This window comes from Thalassophryne amazonica, chromosome 1 (genome assembly GCF_902500255.1).
Source record: "Thalassophryne amazonica chromosome 1, fThaAma1.1, whole genome shotgun sequence".
NCBI lineage: Eukaryota > Metazoa > Chordata > Actinopteri > Batrachoidiformes > Batrachoididae > Thalassophryne > Thalassophryne amazonica.
In genome coordinates this window covers 47,887,253-47,911,534 of record NC_047103.1, presented here as the reverse complement: position 1 = coordinate 47,911,534, position 24,282 = coordinate 47,887,253, and the positions used below count along the sequence as shown (strand labels likewise).

The following is a 24,282-nucleotide window of genomic DNA, read 5'->3' as shown; positions in this document are numbered from 1 at the left end:
TCTCTGATATGGAGAAGACCTGTGAAAAGTAATGTTTTTTTTAATAGAAAATTAGAATTAGAATAGAAAAGCACCAATGCTGCGCTGCCTTTTGTTATATATTACATGCAAAATCTATTAGAACAGTTGATACAAATGTTTTCAATATATGTGAAATAAAAGCACTGAAAAGAAAATGTCAGTATTTCAAAGGCTTTCATTTGGGAGTCACTTTGAACCAATCTCTCTCTCTCTCTCTCTCTCTGCGGTCAAACTGGTCGGTTCCACTGACGTCATGTTAACATACTATTTAAAGATGTGTGATCAGTCTAAAGGTGAATAGATTTGCACATTTATTTACAGTTCAGACATTTTCACACTCACTGCAACTCCCTTGCTGATTCTAAGCAAGGAAATAAGATGTAAAGCTGGCATGAGAGAATATTCCAAGTCTCCAGAAGAGGGACACGGTGATATTTGTCAAAGATGAAAAGTGGAGCTGGGGCAGCATCATAAGGTCAGATGGCGAGAAGACAAAACAGCCATCAGACATTAACAACAATGAATGTGACTCTTTATAGTTTGTAGTTGTTATTTTCGATGTGACAAAGTCAACTCAGAGAAACTAACTGGATTACCCCTGTTAATACCGCACATCAGTAACAATTACAGCAGCTCTTAAGTGTTTTATTTTTGTCAGAACAGCTTTGTAAAATCTTAGAAGGAGCCATGCTGCCATCCAGTGGACATTAAAAGCACAGCACTCCTACACCAAGTCTGTTGGGGTGGGAGAATTTACTTTGTCTGCCATGGTCATAAACTCTGTCCAATTGCTGCGGAACCCTCTAGAGTAAACACCAGTGTCCACAACAAGTCCCCAACAGGCACTGCGAGCGGTCCTGTCTCTCAGAGCCACACGTGCCTCTCGCTCAGTCACGTTGTAGCTGACGTTAATGACCTGCACCATCAGCAGGTGGAGGAGCCCACCTGTCACAATGCTGCTGTACCATGCACAGGTGAAGCACAGCGCTGTGCTGCAACACAAACCAGGAGAAAGGGTGAGTCTCCACAGAACAGCAAGTCACAGTTCAACACAATACCGTGCACAACATCTGTGTCATCTGCAGAGTGCTTTCAAGGTTTTAGCTTTTCACATAATTAGATTTGGCAGAGATACACATACATGTAAATGAATTAATTTAATAACGTATTACATCCCACTCTTGCTTTAAATTAATTATTCCAAATCTGGGTTACAAATAGTGTTCATTTTATATGATACACATACAATTTACTTATTTAGAAATCTATCCTTTGTGTGAACAAAGCAGATAAGACTGTGCACACTGTTGCATATTCAGGATGTGATAACTGCACTCAGGTTGGACTGAAAGCCTGATGCCAGAGAATTTAAACTCTTTCAAATCAATTTTCTTGTGTTGAAAAGCGCCAGATCACTTATGAATACTTTATAGGACATATTTCAACCCAGTCAGTGAAACTGAATTACTGCTGCTCAGCAGTGTCCAAGAACCTTGTAGAAACACTCAGACTACATCTTATAGCTACCATATTTTCCAGACTCTTAAGTACCCGCCTCCTCCTTTGGCTGGTCCTGCAACTTATATAATAATAAAAATACTGCAATATCATCTATAACCACAAGATGCCATTTTTTGATGAGATTTCTGAGCAACAATGAATGCATAAGAAAAGGTACTTTTGCTGTTGTGTGTCCAACCATTTAAAATTGTCAGAATTTTTTTTTGTCCAGCTTAACCACTGTAAAACGATCACAAAACATTTTCTCAGATTTTTATTTAAGTGTCGATTGCCACATGGTCTAACCGCCGTGCTCTCTGGGTCTCATCGTTTTTTCTCTCGCTTTGATTGAAACGTTCTCCCTGCAACCAGGAAAAACATGGAGCCAAACAGAGCCTATACCAGCAGACTTTTCATGCCATTCATTCTGCGTCTACAGAGCACTTCATGCATCCACATCATTTTTAACTTTTCTGTTTTTTTGCAGTTTTTGGGGATGGCATTAAATCAAACCCTAGTGATGCAATAAAGACACGCACATCCAAAACACATAAAAAAAGCGTGCAGGACCAAAAAAATACCAAAGAGAAAAAACAAATGATCCGCACAGCCAAAGCGCTCCGATACAAAAAAAAAAAAATTATTTAACAAAAGATAAATGTAACGCTACGTTTATCTTTTGTTAATTTTTTTGTATCAGAGAGCTGTGGCTGTGCGGATCATTTGGTTTTATATTAAATCAAATCTTGCCACCTGGTGTTGCTGGAAAGTTGTGTGAGGAAGAGGTTTGTGCGCATGGGGCGGGGTCAGAGTGGGTGACAGCTGGCTGCTTTCTATGGACTCAGATATCGTCATTTATGCTGAACATCAGCACGTTGAGCTCACATTCAAGATTGTTGGTTTCCAGTATGCTGCAGCAGCTAGCCAAAGTAAAACTTTGCCAGTGTCCAAAATATGTTTGGATCTAACAGTAGTTCTTCTCCTCAGTTCACGATGGCGGCATTTGGGGAGAAAGGTTTCACCTTTTCATTTTCTAACTTTAATCACCAATTTTCAAAGGAAACCTCATCACTTTGTGATCAGTTACACTATATACATAAAAAGATGACATAATAAGACAATGCATACACATAATGTCAGGGTTGTCAGTACCTGTACTGGCTGTAGACCCCGGGGCAGTAGAGCAGGGCAGTGGGAAGGTTTCGCTGTGGACACACACTCTGCAGCACCAAGCTGATCCCATATACGGAGGTCAACAAGAAGAAGACGAGCGTAAGCAGGAAGCTGCAGTGATTGGCTTGTCCCACGCAGCTGTTTATCCTACCCCAAAGCAGATGCACAAAAACTCATACAAAAGCAGCTCTTGAGACTCTAGGCTTATACCACACACATATACTCAAGAAAAATATAATGAAATGGAGCAAATGATCTAAAACTTCTACACACTCCAACGTAAGTCTAACGGCGCTGGTACTTATCCTCAGATTTCAGACAGTGAAGCGGATGAGTATCATGACTGCTGGATGTGACACCAGGTTACTTCCCAAGTTAAGGCCGGTGCTTATTTACAGCCACGCGGACTCAAACAATGCAGGTGGAATGTCTTATCCAAGGAAGGTTGTCTTAAGTGCTTTTTTTTTTTTTTTTAAAGCAATGATTTATTATAATAATTTAATGGGGGGAAATGGGGCTAAAGACATAAAAGGACTTATTTTAAACTGTACACAAATATTTTTGATTTGTACCAAGTGGCTTTTGATTGTTTCTCTAGACCGCACCTGCTCAAACTATTACTGCTGCCTCAAATGTTAAACTAAGTGGTCAGCTCACTGGTCACTTTTGTTTTTTTTTTTTCATTTTCACGGCAATATTTATTACAAATGTTCTCTTGAAGATGACTGACTGGAATTAGTTTCCTTCATGCACATCTTCATACAGCACCCTACCAATGTGTGAATAAATGACTGAAGAAGTGACCCAAAAACTATTGAGAACAAGCTGTGCTTACAAAACTCCTCGATGATGAGAAAGAGTGATCCTTAAATACCCATAACCTTTTATTTGTGGGGTTATAAAGACAGGTTTCGCATTCATTATACTGAAGATATACAACCTTGCACACCTGTTTAAGCAGGAAATGTCTGATACATGGAGACTTGTTACCTGCAGCTAAAGGCTGCATATGTGCTTTTTCTTTAGCTCTTGAACTCTGGGAAGACTGAGGTGAAGGTTATTGGCCCTGCTAGAAAGGCATATTTGTTCAATCAGTTAACATTATTTCTTGGTTATTGTGCAGTTAATCATAGTGAAAGGGTTAAAAAAAAATCTTGGTGTGATATTTAATCTGATATTGTCCTTAGAATTCTGTATTAAGCAGATTAATCAGACTACCAGTTTTACTCCAAGAAACATTGCAATGATTCAACAGATATCTATAGATGACACAGAGAGATTTATGCTTTTCTGCCTTCCAAAAATTCTTACAATGATGTTTTATTTTCTGGTTTACCACATAGTAGGGTAAGTCACCTGCAAAGGATTCAAAATATGGCTGCTAGAGTTGGACCACAACTGGGAAATTCCATATTGCAGTAGTGTTCAGAATAATAGTAGTACCATGTGACTAAAAAGATTAAGCCAGGTTTTGAGTATATTTCTTATTGTTACATGGGAAACAAGGTACCAGTAGATTCAGTAGATTCTCACAAATCCAACAAGACCAAGTATTCATGATATGCACACTCTTAAGGCTATGAAATTGGGCTATTAATAAAAAAAAGTAGAAAAGGGAGTGTTCACAATAATAGTAGTGTGGCATTCAGTCAGTGAGTTCGTCAATTTTGTGGAACAAACAGGTGTGAATCAGGTGTCCCCTATGTAAGGATGAAGCCAGCACCTGTTGAACATGCTTTTCTCTTTGAAAGCCTGAGGGAAATGGGACGTTCAAGACATTGTTCAGAAGAACAGCGTAGTTTGATTAAAAAGTTGATTGGAGAGGGGAAAACTTATACGCAGGTGCAACAAATTATAGGCTGTTCATCTACAATGATCTCCAATGCTTTAAAATAGTTAGAAGATGCCTGTGTGAAGCTAATTTATTTGCAAGAATCCCCCGCAAAGTCCCTCTGTTAAATAAAAGATATGTGCAGAAGAGGTTACAATTTGCCAAAGAACACATCAACTGGCCTAAAGAGAAATGGCGGAATATTTTGTGTACTGATGAGAGCAAAACTGTTCTTTTTGGGTCCAAGTGCCGCAGTTTGTGAGACGACCCCCAAACTCTGAATTCAAGCCACAGTTCACATGATATGCACACTCTTAAGGCTATGAAATTGGGCTATTAGTAAAAAAAAAAAAAAGGAGGAAAGAGGGTGTTCACAATAATAGTAGCATCTGCTGGTGACGCTACAAACTCAAAACTATTATGTTCAAACTGCTTTTTTAGCAATCCTGTGAATCACTAAACTAGTATTTAGTTGTATAACCACAGTTTTTCATGATTTCTTCACATCTGCGAGACATTCATTTTGTTGGTTTGGAACCAAGATTTTGCTGGTTTACTAGTGTGCTTGGGGTCATTGTCTTGTTGAGACACCCATTTCAAGGGTATGTCCTCTTCAGCATAAAGCAACATGACCTCAAGTATTTTGACATATCCAAACTGATCTATGATACGTGGTATGCGATATATAGGCCTAACACCATAGTAGGAGAAACATGCCCATATCATGATGCTTGCACCACCATGCTTCACTGTCTTCACTGTGAACTGTGGCTTGAATTCAGAGTTTGGGGGTTGTCTCACAAACTGTCTGCGGCCCCTGGACCCAAAAAGAACAATTTTACTCTCATCAGTCCACAAAATATTCCTCCATTTCTCTTTAGGCCAGTTGATGTGTTCTTTGGCACATTGTAACCTCTTCTGCACGTCTTTTATTTAACAGAGGGACTTTGCGGGGGATTCTTGCAAATACATTAGCTTCACACAGGCGTCTTCTAACTGTCACAGCACTTACAGGTAACTCCAGACTGTCTTTGATCATCCTGGAGCTGATCAATGGGTGAGCCTTTCCCATTCTGGTTATTCTTCTATCCATTTTGATGGTTGTTTTCCATTTTCTTCCACACGTCTCTGGTTTTTGTTGTCCATTTTAAAGCACTGGAGATCATTGTAGATGAACAGCCTATAATTTTTTGCATCTGCGTATAAGTTTTCCCCTCTCCAATCAACTTTTTAATCAAACTATGCTGTTCTTCTGAACAATGTTTTGAACGTCCCATTTTCCTCAGGCTTTCAAAGAGAAAAGCATGTTCAACAGGTGCTGGCTTCATCCTTAAATAGGGGATACCTGATTCACACCTGTTTGTTCCACAAAATTGATGAACTCACTGACTGAATGCCACACTACTATTATTGTGAACACCCCCTTTTCTATTTTTTTTTTTACTAATAGCCCAATTTCATAGCCTGAAGAGTGTGCATATCATGAATGCTTGGTCTTGTTGGATTTGTGAGAATCTACTGAATCTACTGGTACCTTGTTTCCCATGTAACAATAAGAAATATACAACCCCTGGCAAAAATTATGGAATCACCGTCCTTGGAGGATGTTCATTCAGTTGTTTAATTTTGTAGGAAAAAAGCAGATCACAGACATGACACAAAACTAAAGTCATTTCAAATGGCAACTTTCTGGCTTTAAGAAACACTATAAGAAATCAGGAAAAAAAATTGTGGCAGTCAGTAACGGTTACTTTTTTAGACCAAGCAGAGGGGAAAAAAATATGGACTCACTCAATTCTGAGGAATAAATTATGGAATCGCCCTGTAAATTTTCATCCCCAAAACTAACACCTGCATCAAATCAGATCTGCTCATTAGTCTGCATCTAAAAAGGAGTGATCACACCTTGGAGAGCTGTCGCACCAAGTGGACTGACATGAATCATGGCTCCAACACAAGAGATGTCAATTGAAACAAAGGAGAGGATTATCAAACTCTTAAAAGAGGGTAAATCATCATCATCATCAAACTTTATTTCAGACACATGGTCCATAGTAACACAGAGAAACATACAAAAAACAAACAAACAAAAAAGACAATAAAAGACCAATTTAATCCATGACCATGTAAACTGAGGTGCCAATGTTTCCACAGTCTGGAAAAGAACCTGACCGAGCTCTGTGCAGGGCTGGTCAGGGTGTGAATGATGCTGTTTACACAATCTATGAGTCTGCACATGCATCTGTACATGAGGTTTCTGAGCACAGCAGCACAGGTTGGGACATTGACATTTACAAACATCTGACTGGCACTACTCCATCGCAGCACCTTAAGCAGCATTCTCATGCCGTCATTGTATGCGACCTGAAGTTTGTGCATACTACTTTGTTTGTAATGCCGCCACAGGTGGGCAGTGTACATTGAAGTGCAATATGCTTTAAAAAGTGCAGTTTTAACAGGTACAGAGCACATAGAGAACTTACGAACAAGCATATTAGCTTGTGCATATTGAATACAACGCTGCTTGTGAATGTCTCTATCATCAGACAGGTCAGTGGTTATGTAATGTCCCAAGTATTTCACTTCATCACACACTTGGAGGATGCTGCCCGACAGAGAGAAGGTAGGAAAACACAATTTAGAGTCCTCATTGCTTCTGACAATCATGTTGTTGCTCTTTTTTGCATTGTATTTAATATCAATGTCTATACCGTACTGAGAGCAAACCTTTAACAGCTGCTGCAACCCAGCGCTACACGGACAGAAGATTACAAGGTCATCGGTGTACATTAGGTGGTTTATGGTTGTATGGCCAACCCCACAGCCAGTCCTACATTGATTCAGCAGATTAGACAGATCGTCCATATACACATTAAAAAGGCAATGTCGCAAAAGATGTTGGTTGTTCACAGTCAGTTGTGTCTAAACTCTGGACCAAATACAAACAACATGGGAAGGTTGTTAAAGGCAAACATACTGGTAGACCAAGGAAGACATCAAAGCGTCAAGACAGAAAACTTAAAGCAATATGTCTCAAAAATCAAAAATGCACAACAAAACAAATGAGGAACGAATGGGAGGAAACGGAGTCAACGTCAATCAATCAATCAATTTTTTTATATAGCGCCAAATCACAACAAACAGTTGCCCCAAGGCGCTTTATATTGTAAGGCAAGGCCATATAATAATTATGTAAAACCTCAACGGTCAAAACGACCCCCTGTGAGCAAGCACTTGGCTACAGTGGGAAGGAAAAACTCCCTTTTAACAGGAAGAAACCTCCAGCAGAACCAGGCTCAGGGAGGGGCAGTCTTCTGCTGGGACTGGTTGGGGCTGAGGGAGAGAACCAGGAAAAAGACATGCTGTGGAGGGGAGCAGAGATCGATCACTAATGATTAAATGCAGAGTGGTGCATACAGAGCAAAAAGAGAAAGAAACAGTGCATCATGGGAACCCCCCAGCAGTCTACGTCTATAGCAGCATAACTAAGGGATGGTTCAGGGTCACCTGATCCAGCCCTAACTATAAGCTTTAGCAAAAAGGAAAGTTTTAAGCCTAATCTTAAAAGTAGAGAGGGTGTCTGTCTCCCTGATCTGAATTGGGAGCTGGTTCCACAGGAGAGGAGCCTGAAAGCTGAAGGCTCTGCCTCCCATTCTACTCTTACAAACCCTAGGAACTACAAGTAAGCCTGCAGTCTGAGAGCGAAGCGCTCTATTGGGGTGATATGGTACTACGAGGTCCCTAAGATAAGATGGGACCTGATTATTCAAAACCTTATAAGTAAGAAGAATTTTAAATTCTATTCTAGAATTAACAGGAAGCCAATGAAGAGAGGCCAATATGGGTGAGATATGCTCTCTCCTTCTAGTCCCCATCAGTACTCTAGCTGCAGCATTTTGAATTAACTGAAGGCTTTTTAGGGAACTTTTAGGACAACCTGATAATAATGAATTACAATAGTCCAGCCTAGAGGAAATAAATGCATGAATTAGTTTTTCAGACCTTTCTGATTTTAGAGATATTGCGTAAATGCAAAAAAGCAGTCCTACATATTTGTTTAATATGCACTTTGAATGACATATCCTGATCAAAAATGACTCCAAGATTTCTCACAGTATTACTAGAGCTCAGGGTAATGCCATCCAGAGTAAGGATCTGGTTAGACACCATGTTTCTAAGATTTGTGGGGCCAAGTACAATAACTTCAGTTTTATCTGAGTTTAAAAGCAGGAAATTAGAGGTCATCCATGTCTTTATGTCTGTAAGACAATCCTGCAGTTTAGCTAATTGGTGTGTGTCCTCTGGCTTCATGGATAGATAAAGCTGGGTATCATCTGCGTAACAATGAAAATTTAAGCAATACCGTCTAATAATACTGCCTAAGGGAAGCATGTATAAAGTGAATAAAATTGGTCCTAGCACAGAACCTTGTGGAACTCCATAATTAACTTTAGTCTGTGAAGAAGATTCCCCATTTACATGAACAAATTGTAATCTATTAGACAAATATGATTCAAACCACCGCAACGCAGTGCCTTTAATACCTATGGCATGCTCTAATCTCTGTAATAAAATTTTATGGTCAACAGTATCAAAAGCAGCACTGAGGTCTAACAGAACAAGCACAGAGATGAGTCCACTATCCGAGGCCATAAGAAGATCATTTGTAACCTTCACTAATGCTGTTTCTGTACTATGATGAATTCTAAAACCTGACTGAAACTCTTCAAATAGACCATTCCTCTGCAGATGATCAGTTAGCTGTTTTACAACTACCCTTTCAAGAATTTTTGAGAGAAAAGGAAGGTTGGAGATTGGCCTATAATTAGCTAAGATAGCTGGGTCAAGTGATGGCTTTTTAAGTAATGGTTTAATTACTGCCACCTTAAAAGCCTGTGGTACATAGCCAACTAACAAAGATAGATTGATCATATTTAAGATCGAAGCATTAAATAATGGTAGGGCTTCCTTGAGCAGCCTGGTAGGAATGGGGTCTAATAGACATGTTGATGGTTTGGAGGAAGTAACTAATGAAAATAACTCAGACAGAACAATCGGAGAGAAAGAGTCTAACCAAATACCGGCATCACTGAAAGCAGCCAAAGATAACGATACGTCTTTGGGATGGTTATGAGTAATTTTTTCTCTAATAGTTAAAATTTTGTTAGCAAAGAAAGTCATGAAGTCATTACTAGTTAAAGTTAATGGAATACTCAGCTCAATAGAGCTCTGACTCTTTGTCAGCCTGGCTACCGTGCTGAAAAGAAACCTGGGATTGTTCTTATTTTCTTTAATTAGTGATGAGTAGAAAGATGTCCTAGCTTTACGGAGGGCTTTTTTATAGAGCAACAGACTCTTTTTCCAGGCTAAGTGAAGATCTTCTAAATTAGTGAGACGCCATTTCCTCTCCAACTTACGGGTTATCTGCTTTAAGCTACGAGTTTGTGAGTTATACCACGGAGTCAGGCACTTCTGGTTTAAAGCTCTCTTTTTCAGAGGAGCTACAGCATCCAAAGTTGTCTTCAATGAGGATGTAAAACTACTGACGAGATACTCTATCTCACTTACAGAGTTTAGGTAGCTACTCTGCACTGTGTTGGTATATGGCATTAGAGAACAAAGAAGGAATCATATCCTTAAACCTAGTTACAGCGCTTTCTGAAAGACTTCTAGTGTAATGAAACTTATTCCCCACTGCTGGGTAGTCCATCAGAGTAAATGTAAATGTTATTAAGAAATGATCAGACAGAAGGGAGTCTGTGACCGAACTGTAAAAAACCGCCTAAAGGAAATGGGATTTACATACAGAAAAGCTAAACGAAAGCCATCATTAACACCTAAACAGAAAAAAACAAAGTTACAATGGGCTAAGGAAAAGCAATCGTGGACTGTGAATGACTGGATGAAAGTCATATTCAGTGATAAATCTGGAATCTGCATTGGGCAAGGTGATGATGCTGGAACTTTTGTTTGGTGCCGTTCCAATGAGATTTATAAAGATGACTGCCTGAAGAGAACATGTAAATTTCCACAGTCACTGATGATATGGGGCTGCTGTTTGTCACTCATTAAGTCCATGCCTCAGAGACTTCAAGCTGTTATAAAAGCCAGAGGTGGTGCAACAAAATACTAGTGATGCGTTGGAGCGTTCTTTTGTTTTTCATGATTCCATCATTTTTTCCTCAGAATTGAGTGATTCCATATTTTTTCCCTCTGCTTGGTCTAAAAAAGTAACCATTACTGACTGCCACAATTTTTTTTCCTGATTTCTTATAGTATTTCTTAAAGCCAGTAAGTTGCCATTTGAAATTACTTTAGTTTTGTGTCATGTCTGTGATCTGCTTTTTTTTCTACAAAATTAAACAACTGAATGAACATCCTCCGAGGCCGGTGATTCCATAATTTTTGTCAGGGGTTGTACTCAAATCCTGGATGAATCTTTTTTTGTCACATAGCACTACTATTATTCTGAACACTACTGTATATTCCTGCATTAGCCTCCATTTGCTGGCTCCATCTCCATGTGAGCCTGATTTCAACATGTTAACAGATAGCTCAGTGGGCTAACGAGCTGGGCTATCAATATGTAGGCCTGGACTCAATTCCCAGTCACACTAACTGTGTCTTTGGAAAAGACACCCCAGCTGCATCAGCACAGTCTCACTTCACCCAGATGTAAATGGGTACTGGCTTTGGGTGGGGTGTCCTGTCACGGAGGAGACGTAGACTCTCATTCACTTCACGCAAAGGAATCTGGGGATAAGCACTGGTTCCACTGGGTTTCAGGACCTATATAGGACTATTTTTTACTGTGCTAAGGCTTGGCGTGTAAACTTTTATGCATTTTGATTGCCTTTGCAATTGTTGGAATTTAGGTGTTTTCACTTTGCCTCCTGGCAGTATCCTGTGAGAGGCACAAATTCTTTAATTGATGGAACCCACCAGACACAATGGTGGTCAAGACGCAGTACACAGACACTGCAGATGCGACAATGTCCTGCCCTGGGTGGTCGTACCACTCTGCACACTGGACACCAGTTCTGTTGGCTGCTTTCCTTCAGCTCTGACTCCTTCTGCTGTACTGTCTGGTTGACTGTTGTCACCATGAGATCTTGCCTCCCACCGTTACTGGCAGAATCTGTGTTTGCCAGACACCTGTAATAAGTTACTGTGCTGTGAACGGTAGCTTGGTTTGGCTGCACAATGCCTGGTCCTTTCTTAGTGTGAACAAGTGCAGCTAGTGTGAGGATGACCCCGACAGTTACTACCACCAGCTGAACCTGGTCAACATCCCCACGAGGAAACACCTCTGTGATAAATAGATAGTACATGTACACTAAAGAGAAGAGAGCCAAGCTCAGGAAAAACAGCGTTTGTCCCTTTTTGCGGTGGGTAACGTAGTAGTACCACAGCACCAGGCCTGGCAGAGCTGTCAGAACCACCAGGCCGAGCAAGAAATGGAAAGCAGCGACGTGCAGGAGGATCGGAAGAAGGATAAGTGGAGGGATGACGGACAAGTCCACTTTTCGAGCTCCGCCCCAAATCCAGGGAACACGAATCCTGTCTGTCACAACTGCAGCCACTTGTGACAGTGAATCTGGTTTCTGAGACTCCCTCTTCAGAAATCTGATGAAGTAAGAAGAAAATCAAACATTTTGATGGTTAGTTATCAATTATTTTCTTATTACCACAGAGGAAAGTTTTCCAGGATCTGTGAAAATTCCAGATGTGCAATGTATCATTATTTATACTGAACATCATCACAGTGACAGCACATTTCACTACTGATGGGCCGGATTAAAGAAAACGCTGATTGTGGTCAGCGTTAAGATACGCAGTCATGCAATGCAGGTACAATTAGCATATACAGTCACACCAACTGCTTCCCTAATGGGGTCCACCACTAACCTTAGTATTGACCACATGTAGCATAACAGCATATGCTGATGCTAATTGCAGGTGACATTTTCTTTAATACAGCTCGTCAATTGTCAAATGTGCCTTGACAACAGGAAAATGGTGCAATGCCACAAAACACTTTCAACAGTATTATCTGGCAAAGTCTGCCTTATGAACAAAGTGACACATTTTTCCACTCATTTTTAAGGAATCCACAACATTTTCTTTCCATATGTATAAATTAGTTTGATCTCCCTGCATCCATAAAACAGTCAGATTCTGTAGAGACCTGCAAGTCCAGACTTAAGACACACTTATTTTCCCTTTCGTATGGCTAGCATACTGGTATAGTATGTTACTATGCTTCCTATCCTTTAAAATTCATTTTATTAGTAAACCATGGGTTAAAGCAATAAATTTTCATCTGACTGAAATTTTTTCCTGGCAAAAATCAATGCCAGCAATTCCCTAAAATGTGGCGTAGTGGGGGCACACACTGTTTTTTCCTCAACAAATACAATAAACACATTATACAGCATACAAATCAATTCTAAATAGCCTCTAAGGAGAGACAGACAAAGCATAAAAAGAATGCAAAACCTGAACATAAAGGTACATAAAAGGGTGGTGGGGGTGGGGTGTAGTCTTGATTGTGAGGGGTCTGGGGGTGCTCCTCTAGAACATTTTTTTAAAGACCAAGTTCAATTTTGTATATTCTGGTGAATTTTAATGGGTATGAAGCCCTCTGAAACAAAGAAAACTCACTTCAAACTATGGGGGTCTGGGGGATCTACCACAGAATTTTTTTAAAAGAGCAAGTCAAATTTTGTATATTCTGGTGAATTTTAATGGGTATGAAGTCTTCTGAAACAAAGAAAACGCACTTCAAACTGTCAAGTAAAAATTCTTTGTCTTCTGTAGTATTTTGATCTGTTCTAATCCAGTGAATGCACCAAATGGGTGCTGTGTCGCTGTACAGTCAACAAAATACAAAATTAGGGCCTAAAGCAACTGACAGCATTGTTCTGCTGTGCACAAAGTAACAATGTCACCAGTTTTGAAAACGCATGCGCACTGAGAAACTCAAAACTGGCTTATTCACATTTAATCTGTAAAATGCTCTCACTCCTAAAACAAACTGGGGCTGTGACTAATGATTATTTTAGTAATCGATTAATCATTTTTTTTGTTTGTTTTTTTTTTTTTTTTTTTTTTTTTTTTACTTACATGTGAGTTTTGCCATTATTTCTTGAAATGAGTTATTATTAAAAGGACTTTATCACGCAACATCAATGTTTGACCTTGCAATAAAGTTATGATGTTATATTCTCATCAAAAACATACCTCAAATAATGTTTTGTTTTATTTTGAGAGATTTCCATCAGGTTTCATCGATTATGAGCATTTTTAGATGCCTAAAGAAACTATATCAACCACTGACAACATATTACAGCAAGAGTCCACAAAAGTATTTTAAAGGCCTGACTAAAGTGTAATATGTGATCTTTAATAAGTTATTTTCATGAAAAAGATACAAATGTGCAATTTACTGCATTTTATTTTTTTGTGTAAAAACACAGCTTAGATGTGGTTTGACCGAAACAAATTGTCATTAAACTTAACCAGTTGTATATAATTCTCGTTTTACATTACTTAGTCCACATTTCATTTTACCTTATGTTTATATTAGTTGTGCATATACTACATATACATATACCGTTAAATTTCACGATCTTTCATTTGGCTAAAAATTACTCGCACCACGGAAAGCACCTTTTTGGAATTGCACTCAAATCTCGTTGTAATGGAAATTACAATGACAATAAAGGCGATTATTATTATTATTAATATATAAATAAAAATAAATAAATTATAATTCGTAATACATTTGACTCTTTTACGACAACAAACACTAAGTCATTATTTATTATACAGAAAACATGCACACAAACTGTGCTGAGATGTGAACAGCTTAATGCTAACTTTATCATTGAAAACGCCATAGACATGCTAACACGTTAGCATCGGTCCCGTTTTTAAGTTATAAAATACATCTACCAACTGTTTTAGAAGACCATAACAGGTCGGTTTAATATAAAAAAGGTAAATATTACTCACAGACATATGCTCTTTAGAGATTTAGCGGGGGAAAATTAAGATAAAGCGACAAACCATCGAAGCAGAGTCGGATCATTGCTTCATTGGTTCAAAGCAAAGCCACGCCTCGCTCTACTTGGGGAGTGTCTGCCAATGTTCCCACAAAGACAGAGAGGAGAAGGACCGTGGCTCATAGCAAGCAGTAAACAGCGCGGAGAGGAGTGAAAATTCACACAGTCCCTTCCTCCGCAGTTCACGCTGACATTGCTGCTGTTTTGATTAGCGCAGAATGGGGTGTTGCTTTGACAGTGAGACTATCATATTTCAGCCCCAAAACACGCATGACACCACGTGCGCACGCGTATGTGTGGTTAAATTTTCCAAATGACAGAAATCTGTCGCGGTGAGGGAGAACTTTAACCCATGTAGTAAACAGAGTGGCCCACGGCCCGAACTTTATCTAAAATTCTGGGTCTTTTAGTGAAGCTTAGGGCTAGTGGCCGGCGATCACCTTAGTATTTCTTGTTTTTCTTGTTGCTTAATGCTGATTAATTATACTGCATTTGTTGTCTTTCTGCCGCCTGATTGTTTTTTCTCCGTTTGAGGTGCGGCTCCATCTAGAGATGGAAGTGGTGTCTTCTTCTGCAGACCTGTCCTGTGCACCAGCATGGACTCCCAAAATTTCCTGTATATTCGTTTTGTAATTTGTGTCTGTAGCGTGGCCCAAGCAGAGGGTCACCCCTTTGAGTCTGGTCTGCTTGAGGTTTCTTCCTCAAATCATCAGAGAGTTTTTCCTTACCACTGTCACCTGTGTGCTTGCTCTGGGGGTTGATGAAGTTAAACCTTACTGGTGGGACCTGGAGGCAACTTTGTTGTGATTTGGCGCTATATAAATGAAATAAACTGAACTGAAATTGAAGTTGCATGACCATCATACTGATCCACAGAAGTCACCAACACAACCATAAATAAGTTATTACCCATAATGCACTGTATTCCACCAGTCTGCATGTTTGCTTCCATGAACATTAGTCCATATTTTAGGTGGGTCTGTCACAAACATTACTATTTCAACTTATTGTACTACATACGAACATGACCTCAATTTCTGCTGAGCTTGTTATTGGCTGTTGTGTTTACAAATGTATCTGCTGACACAAGAACAGGGGTGTGAATCTTTCATCATCTCACGATTCACAGGGTCAAAAAATAAATAAAAACGCACTCCATTCCATTGAGCAGATAAAATCACAAGCCTGCCTTTGGTGACCTATTACAGAGTATCAGCATCCATCAAATCAATTTTATTTATATAGCGCCAAATCACAACAAACAGTTGCCCCAAGGCGAATATATTGCAAGGCAAAGCCATACAATAATTACGGAAAAACCCCAACTGTCAAAACGACCCCCTGTGAGCAAGCACTTGGCGACAGTGGGAAGGAAAAACTCCCTTTTAACAGGAAGAAACCTCCAGCGGAACCAGGCTCAGGGAGGGGCAGTCTTCTGCTGGGACTGGTTGGGGCTGAGGGGAGAGAATCAGGAAAACGACATGCTGTGGAGGGGAGCAGAGATCAATCACTAATGATTAAATGCAGAGTGGTGCATACAGAGCAAAAAGAGAAAGAAACACTCAGTGCATCATGGGAACCCCCCAGCAGTCTAAGTCTATAGCAGCATAACTAAGGGATGGTTCAGGGTCACCTGATCCAGCCCTAACTATAAGCTTTAGCAAAAAGGAAAGTTTTAAGCCCAATCTTAAAAGTAGAGCGGGTGTCTGTCTCCCTGATCCGAATTGGGAGCTGGTTCCACAGGAGAGGAGCCTGAAAGCTGAAGGCTCTGCCTCCCATTCTACTCTTACAAACCCTAGGAACTACAAGTAAGCCTGCAGTCTGAGAGCGAAGTGCTCTATTGGGGTGATATGGTACTATGAGGTCCCTAAAATAAGATGGGACCTGATTATTCAAAACCTTATAAGTAAGAAGAAGAATTTTAAATTCTATTCTAGAATTAACAGGAAGCCAATGAAGAGAGGCCAATATGGGTGAGGTATGCTCTCTCCTTCTAGTCCCTGTCAGTACTCTAGCTGCAGCATTTTGAATTAACTGAAGGTTTTTCAGGGAACTTTTAGGACAACCTGATAATAATGAATTACAATAGTCCAGCCTAGAGGAAATAAATGCATGAATTAGTTTTTCAGCATCACGCTGAGACAAGACCTTTCTAATTTTAGAGATATTGCGCAAATGCAAAAAAGCAGTCCTACATATGTTTAATATGCGCATTGAATGACATATCCTGATCAAAAATGACTCCAAGATTTCTCACAGTATTACTAGAGGTCACTGTAATGCCATCCAGAGTAAGGATCTGGTTAGACACCACATTTCTAAGATTTGTAGGGCCAAGTACAATAACTTCAGTTTTATCTGAGTTTAAAAGCAGGAAATTAGAGGTCATCCATGTCTTTATGTCTGTAAGACAATCCTGCAGTTTAGCTAATTGGTGTGTGTCCTCTCGCTTCATGGATAGATAAAGCTGAGTATCATCTGCGTAAAAATGAAAATTTAAGCAATGCCGTCTAATAATACTGCCTAAGGGAAGCATGTATAAAGTGAATAAAATTGGTCCTAGCACAGAACCTTGTGGAACTCCATAATTAACCTTAGTCTGTGAAGAAGATTCCTCATTTACATGAACAAATTGTAATCTATTAGATAAATATGATTCAAACCACCGCAGCGCAGTGCCTTTAATACCTTTGGCATGCTCTAATCTCTGTAATAAAATTTTATGGTCAACAGTATCAAAAGCAGCACTGAGATCTAACAGAACAAGCACAGAGATGAGTCCACTGTCTGAGGCCATAAGATCATTTGTAACCTTCACTAATGCTGTTTCTGTACTATGATGAATTCTAAACCCTGACTGAAACTCTTCAAATAGACCATTCCTCTGCAGATGATCAGTTAGCTGTTTTACAACTACCCTTTCAAGAATTTTTGAGAGAAAAGGAGGGTTGGAGATTGGCCTATAATTAGCTAAGATAGCTGGGTCAAGTGATGGCTTTTTAAGTAATGGTTTAATTACTGCCACCTTAAATGCCTGTGGTACATAGCCAACTAATAAAGACAGATTGATCATATTTAAGATCGAAGCATTAATTAATGGTAGGGCTTCCTTGAGCAGCCTGGTAGGAATGGGGTCTAATAGACATGTTGATGGTTTGGAGGAAGTAACTAATGAAAATAACTCAGAACAATCGGAGAGAAAGAGTCTAACCAAATACCGGCATCACTGAAAGCAGCCAAGGAGAACGATATGTCTTTGGGATGGTTATGAGTAATTTTTTCTCTAATAGTTAAAATTTTATAAGCAAAGAAAGTCATGAAGTCATTACTAGTTAAAGTTAAAGGAATACTCGGCTCAATAGAGCTCTGACTCTGTCAGCCTGGCTACAGTGCTGAAAAGAAACCTGGGGTTGTTCTTATTTTCTTCAATTAGTGATGAATAGTAAGATGTCCTAGCTTTACGGAGGGCTTTTTTATAGAGCAACAGACTCTTTTTCCAGGCTAAGTGAAGATCTTCTAAATTAGTGAGACGCCATTTCCTCTCCAACTTACGGGTTATCTGCTTTAAGCTGCGTGTTTGTGAGTTATACCACGGAGTCAGGCACTTCTGATTTAAGGCTCTCTTTTTCAGAGGAGCTACAGCATCCAAAGTTGTCCTCAATGAGGATATAAAACTATTGACGAGATAATCTATCTCACTCACAGAGTTTAGGTAGCTACTCTGCCTCGTGTTGGTATATGGCATTGGAGAACATAAAGAAGGAATCATATCCTTAAACCTAGTTACAGCGCTTTCTGAAAGACTTGCAAAGTAATGGAAACCTCCTTGGAACACCATAGTAAGTGAACAACAAATACTGCAGAATTCACAAAGGTTTACAGTGCTTATTGACTGGAACAGCAGTCAAAATTTCTGATTAGTTTGAAATGTGCTTTTGAAAGTTAAATAGCATGCTAACAGAATATGTGGTGTCATTTTGTGCCACGTTTTTCACCTGTCACAGACATCATCCAGGTCTTCACAGTCACAGCAGCAGGCTGCTATGTGGCTCCGCTCTCCATGACGATTCACATATTCACAGCAGCACAGGGTCTCGTCTTCTTCACGCTTCCTGTTGGTGCGTTTCATCACGACGAGCAGCCTTGCAGCCCACTGCGTTTGAAAAAGAATGTGTAACATTTTTTGTCACGACATGCATTTAATGCAAAAGGTAAAGAAGGATGCTGGAAGTCAGTAAATTTGCTTTGCTAAATTATTTCTGCACATAGCAGCTTGCTAGCTTGTTGCATGCATTTTGAATTAAGTGTTTCTCAACAAATGTGCACAGTGCAACACTGCAAAGCAGATCCTGCTCATTTGCCCTGAGCCAGTCGAACTCTTGCCCTCACATCTGTCAAGCTTAATCATTTATAGCTAGTGAACGGTCTGACCACTCAAACCTACTGCTGTATTTCAGACTCCACAGGTACGAACACATAGTGGTGAAGCAGGGGCAGCACTTATACAAACTGCACAACTTCAAGACAAAGTCCATAAGTGACCCGCCAATACCCTCCAATGTGTCGGCATTGGTGATGTATAAATCACCACAACAGACATGAAACAATCAAGATGTGCTTGCTGTGTAGACTTTCAACTTTAATTCAAGGCTTTAACAAAAAACACTGCACTGTCCATTTAGGAATTAGTTATTTTTAAACAGTCCTGTCATTTTTATTCATATAATCATTACAGGTAGTTTTCATACATCAACCATTAAGAAATGCAAACTGTGGCTAATCAGAATCAGTTTTACTGCCAAGTGGGGTTTCATCTACGAGGAATGTCTTGGTGGTGTGACGTAAATGCAGAACTCTAAGTGTATTTTTGCAAGAAAAACTGCAGACTGAAAGCCACAAACATAATAAAACAAAACAAGAACACTGTACTCGTAGAGCACAAACCTTCGCCAACACTAGTTAGCAATTCCACAAATTTTTACCTTACAAAAAATTTTAAAGGTCAAAGTCCTGTTAGAAATGGCTTTTCATAAGATAAATTAGACGTGATCAAATGTCAGGGGTATGTATTTCGTTTGTGCACTTGAAGTTTTTTGTGTTGTCGGGTTTTGTTTTTAACTTTTTCAGTTTCTGAATTCTTTTTCAGATAACTTTCACAGAACATTTGGTTATCTTTGTGTTGCGCTTTTTGTCACTTGGTTTCCGACTGATAACGAATATAGACAAACAGGCATAAAATTGGAACCTTCAACCAATTTTGGTGGTGCAGATAAATCCATAATAGAAAAAAAAAGAGAGTGATTGAGGCACTTTTGATTGAGATATAATGCAAAATGTACACCAAATGGGCTTTTCAACATTAAATTTAAGTGTCCACAAAATCCACAATTAATCGCTGAACATGAGATTGCCTGTGCTCCAGTGAATATTTAGTTCATTTCAAACACTCTGGGGGACCGTTCGTCTGTCAAGACAGCCTGAAGGACTCATTAGCAACAAATCAAAGTATGACGTGATGTATTATTATTATTTTTATTATTAATCTTCCAAAGAGCCAAATATAGTTAAAATGGACACTGAGATCAGAGAAACACCATCATCCATCTAGTGAGTCCTTCGAGTTGGCCTTGGAGCAAATATGTATTGGCCTAAAGAGAAGACATTGTGTTGTGTGTGTGCTGATTAATGGGTGTGTGTGTTCGCATCAAATAGAACATCTGCTCCATGACAAAAGCGACTGTACTACTCAGCCCTTTGCCATCCGATGATTATATTATGCGGTGTTCTGTGGTAGAGTTTTAACCAGCAGGAAACATATGCAGGAATATTACTGCTCTTATATAAAAAAAAAAAACATGCTACACTGCATCTGCTTTTATTGTAAAATAGAGAATATATTCATAAAGAGACAAGAACTGGAATAAGTATTTCCATTCATGGGGTTGTACTGTGCAAAAGCAGCTTTCTTCTATCCTATGTAGGGTCTGAGGTCCATGGTGCCATTGCTTATTTCCAGATTCCACTGTGGATGATTCCCCCTGGACACGGAGTCCAGTCTGATGCAGGTTTTTTAACCAGCCAGGCAGGAACACATCTACAGCTGGGTAGAGTGAGTGCCCATGCACGGCCATTAGTCACAAACGCAGCCTGTCAGAAAGAGTTTTTACTAGACACTCAGCTTTGGACGCTTATAAGTGTTGTCATCAATATAACCGTAAAAAAAAAAAAAAAAAAAAAAAAAAAAAAAAAAAAAAAAAAATTACATCGGTGTGATCAGACAGCCTGAAAAACAGTGGCGAGGTCTGCGTGCGCGTTAAAACAGATCTGAAATCCGACAGACTCTCTTAACGTAAAATAAAAATAAAGCCTACCAGCTCCACTGAGGAGAAAAAAGAATACAAAAGGGGGAAAAACTGAAGATTAAATACGTAAAGTTCAGCAAAGAGTCCTCACACAAGCACACAATCGCCAGCCAGAGAGCAATGTCCAGGTCCACAACAAGTCCTCAGGCACAGATTGAGTACAATCGCCAGCTGGAGAATAATGTCTGACTGCAGCTCCACTGTTAGCTCCTCAAGTTCTCTCACAATTCTGGCACATTACATAGAAAGTCCATTATCTCCCGAAAATAACATCTTTTGACTTTTTCCAATGTAAGAAATAATCTGCGAATTTCATCACCACATGCTAGGATCCAAAATCCAACAGACTCTGAAAAGGTTAAGAGTTTTGGGGTGAAGTGTGTCGCCTCCTCTCTGTACATCCTCTGTAAATCCAAGCCATCTCTTTCAAATGAAAGCTCAGAAGCTTCGTTATCGGACATAACCACATTCGTTACGCTCTGTCTGTCGGCCATCGGGATGTTTCTGCTTATTCTAAAATATAAGTCACATGCTGAGAAATGCCAAGAATTGCCGAGTAAGAGGTTTTCCAAAAATGAACCTGTTAAGTCGCTCAGCGAGAGGGATAATTAGCAAAAAAAATACAGAGAGCGCCAATTATTACCGCATGTGTGCAGATAGACTTACAATCATGAATACTTTGATGGTGTGTTACTAACTGGGACGTTAAATAATGTGTGACATGTCATTTAAGTGTCTTGTCCAAGAACACAGGTGCTGTGACTGAGAATCAACCCCAGGTCTACATACTGGCAGGCCAGCTCTTGAAGTGAAATGGTTTCCCATAATGTGATGAGTTGATGAACATGATGAACATGCATCAATTTCGTTTTCAAGTTTGCTGTCTACTGTATGGTGAAATTAGCGACTAATTCTCAAACTCAGAATTAGTTTGCTTTACCATGCTATGGTAAATTGCACTAAAACTACAAAAATCACAAATGTGTCACTGTGCGGCATTACAAATATGTTGTCATTATATAGCCTCCACTCTCTCTCTCTCTCTCAGCACCTCCATCTCTGATTGACTTCTAGCATCACTGGAGGGAGCCCACGCAAACAGGCAGAACATGCAAATTCCACACGGAAAGGACCAGGCAGGAAGCGATGGCATGACGCCCACATGATCAAACAATCGGGATCAAAGACATGCTCAAAGACATGCTTTGCTCTTTGATCCAGATCTGCACCAAGGAGTTCTTTACTGACTCAAGTCAAGACCCACCTCTGCACAAAATTTCATTGAAATGTTTTCATTTGATTTTTAGATAGATAGATACTGGACAAATGAATGAATGATTCTTGTGAATTTCAAAATCAGACATGAAAGCCATATCAAGTAGGCAAATGTTTTAGTATTTTTTTTATCTAGATGTGTGTGATTTTTGATGACTTTTGTGTTTTACTTTTTGTTTTTATGTTGACAAAGTTTAACTGAATTTTATTTGACAATAAAATACAAATAAACACACATACAATTTGCTGAGGATTCAAAGCTGCATGTTTGTGTTTTGTTTTGCAGATTGTTAGCCTTATTCCATGAGTTTGTGCGCATAAGTGAACCCAGATTTTAATTTCTCACACATTAACAACAGTCCGTGTCACCAGAACAACCTACCTGACACAACAACATACCTGAACACCGCTGTTAAATGTCGATACATCGATTATCGACTGAAGTTATTTTCCCCGGAAGTCTCCCTCCGGCTCGTGCCGGGGTTCCGCACGCGCCGCGCGTGGCGGAAGTTAGCAGAACATGTAATAGTTTGGTGGGTTCGGTTCTAGAAGGAGCTCGTGAGCAGAATCCGTTCGAGGCGTCGTGTGTTTCCAGTCCCTCGGTGAGTGTTTCTCTGGTTTCTCCTCCTGCTGCTCCTCCTGACGTCGACTGAAGTAGATTTTTTCCCGCCGACGGCTCCTTTACTCCCACCTAGTGGACAGCAGTATAATGTCTGACTGCAAAATGTGAGTTCTCCCTGTACTTACGGAGCCATGTCAGTTATTTTGAGGCTAGATAAAGTATAATGAATGATGGCATCCAAGATGATCTAAATGGCCACAAAAATTGGCTTCTAGAGTTTCATCTTTAAAAAATGCAAACAAATGCTTTCCCCCCTCCAAAAAAAGCAATGCATTCATAGAAATCATCTAACAACAAAATAAAAACACATTTTTTGTTATAAATACCTGGGCATCACCTATTTTACATCAATGAGCACAGATACCAGGTTACAAATACACTCACTGGCCACTTTATTAGAGACACCTTGCTGGCACCAGTATCGCAGTCTGAACGGACCCCCCATACAGATCAGTCCTCCTGCCTTCACTGCGCATACGTAATTTCTGAGCGCTAACAGCGATTAACAGATTTTCGCCTCATTGCTGTTTAAAAACTGACTTTAGAAAGAGGTTTTACTTTGTCATCTGACGGTCAATAATCACATTACTCCCTGATCGGTTTGAAGGTAGCGATTCAGACTCAGATGTGCTAGTGTCACACTCTGATCAGTCCCCCATCTTTTATTATGAAATAATGCTGAATTTTGTGGAAATGATTGTTGTACAAAAGCTTCAGAGATCTGTCACTGAGATAGATGATGCCTGGAGGGCAGTTTTAAGCAGAAACGAGGCTATAATCGGTGAATCGCTGCTGATATAGCGAAATGACGCATGCGCAATGAAAGCAGGGGAACTTTTCAGGCTGCGACCCTGGGTTGGAACCCCTTTTGCCTTGCAATTGCCTTAATTTTTGGTGGCTTTCAACAAGGTGTTGGGAATGTTTCTCTGAGATGTTGGTCCATATTGACATGACAGCATCACGCAGTCACCTATTCAACCAGTCTGCCCATTCTCCTCTGACCTCGACAAGGCATTTTCATCCACACAACAGTCACTCACTGGATATGAGATGGTTGTGCATGAAAATCCCAACCGATCAGCAGTTTCTGAAAATACTCAGACCAGCCCATCTGGCACCAAAAACCATGCCACATTTAATATTACTTAAATTCCCTTTCTTCCACATTCTGATGCCAGTTTGAACTTCAGCAAGTCATCATCACATCTAGCTGCCTAATGAGTTGCTGCCATGTGATTGCCTGATTAGCTCTTTCTGTTAACTAGCAATTGGACTCTCTTGTTATAATTCTCGGTGATTTTAACAAAGGGAATCTCAGTCAGGAATTACCAAAATACAAACAGTTTGTTAAATGCCCGACCAGAGAAGGGAGCACGTTAGATCATTGTTACACGACAGTGAGTGGTGCGTACCGAGCGGTGGCCCGTGCAG

The 24,282-nt window shown here is 39.8% G+C and overlaps 1 protein-coding gene across 1 annotated transcript; it reads right to left on the bottom strand.

The window, feature by feature from the left end:
- Window positions 1-104: 104 nt before the first annotated feature.
- Window positions 105-22,863, bottom strand: zdhhc23b (zinc finger DHHC-type palmitoyltransferase 23b). The gene is made up of 5 exons (XM_034169432.1): window positions 22,629-22,863; window positions 18,588-18,745; window positions 11,468-12,151; window positions 2,674-2,841; window positions 105-1,013 (listed from the first exon to the last, which is right to left on the bottom strand). The coding sequence occupies exons 2-5, from the start codon at window positions 18,719-18,721 to the stop codon at window positions 746-748; spliced, it is 1,254 nt and encodes a 417-aa protein (XP_034025323.1). The 5' UTR covers window positions 18,722-18,745; window positions 22,629-22,863; the 3' UTR covers window positions 105-745.
- Between the last annotated feature and the right edge of the window lie 1,419 nt (window positions 22,864-24,282).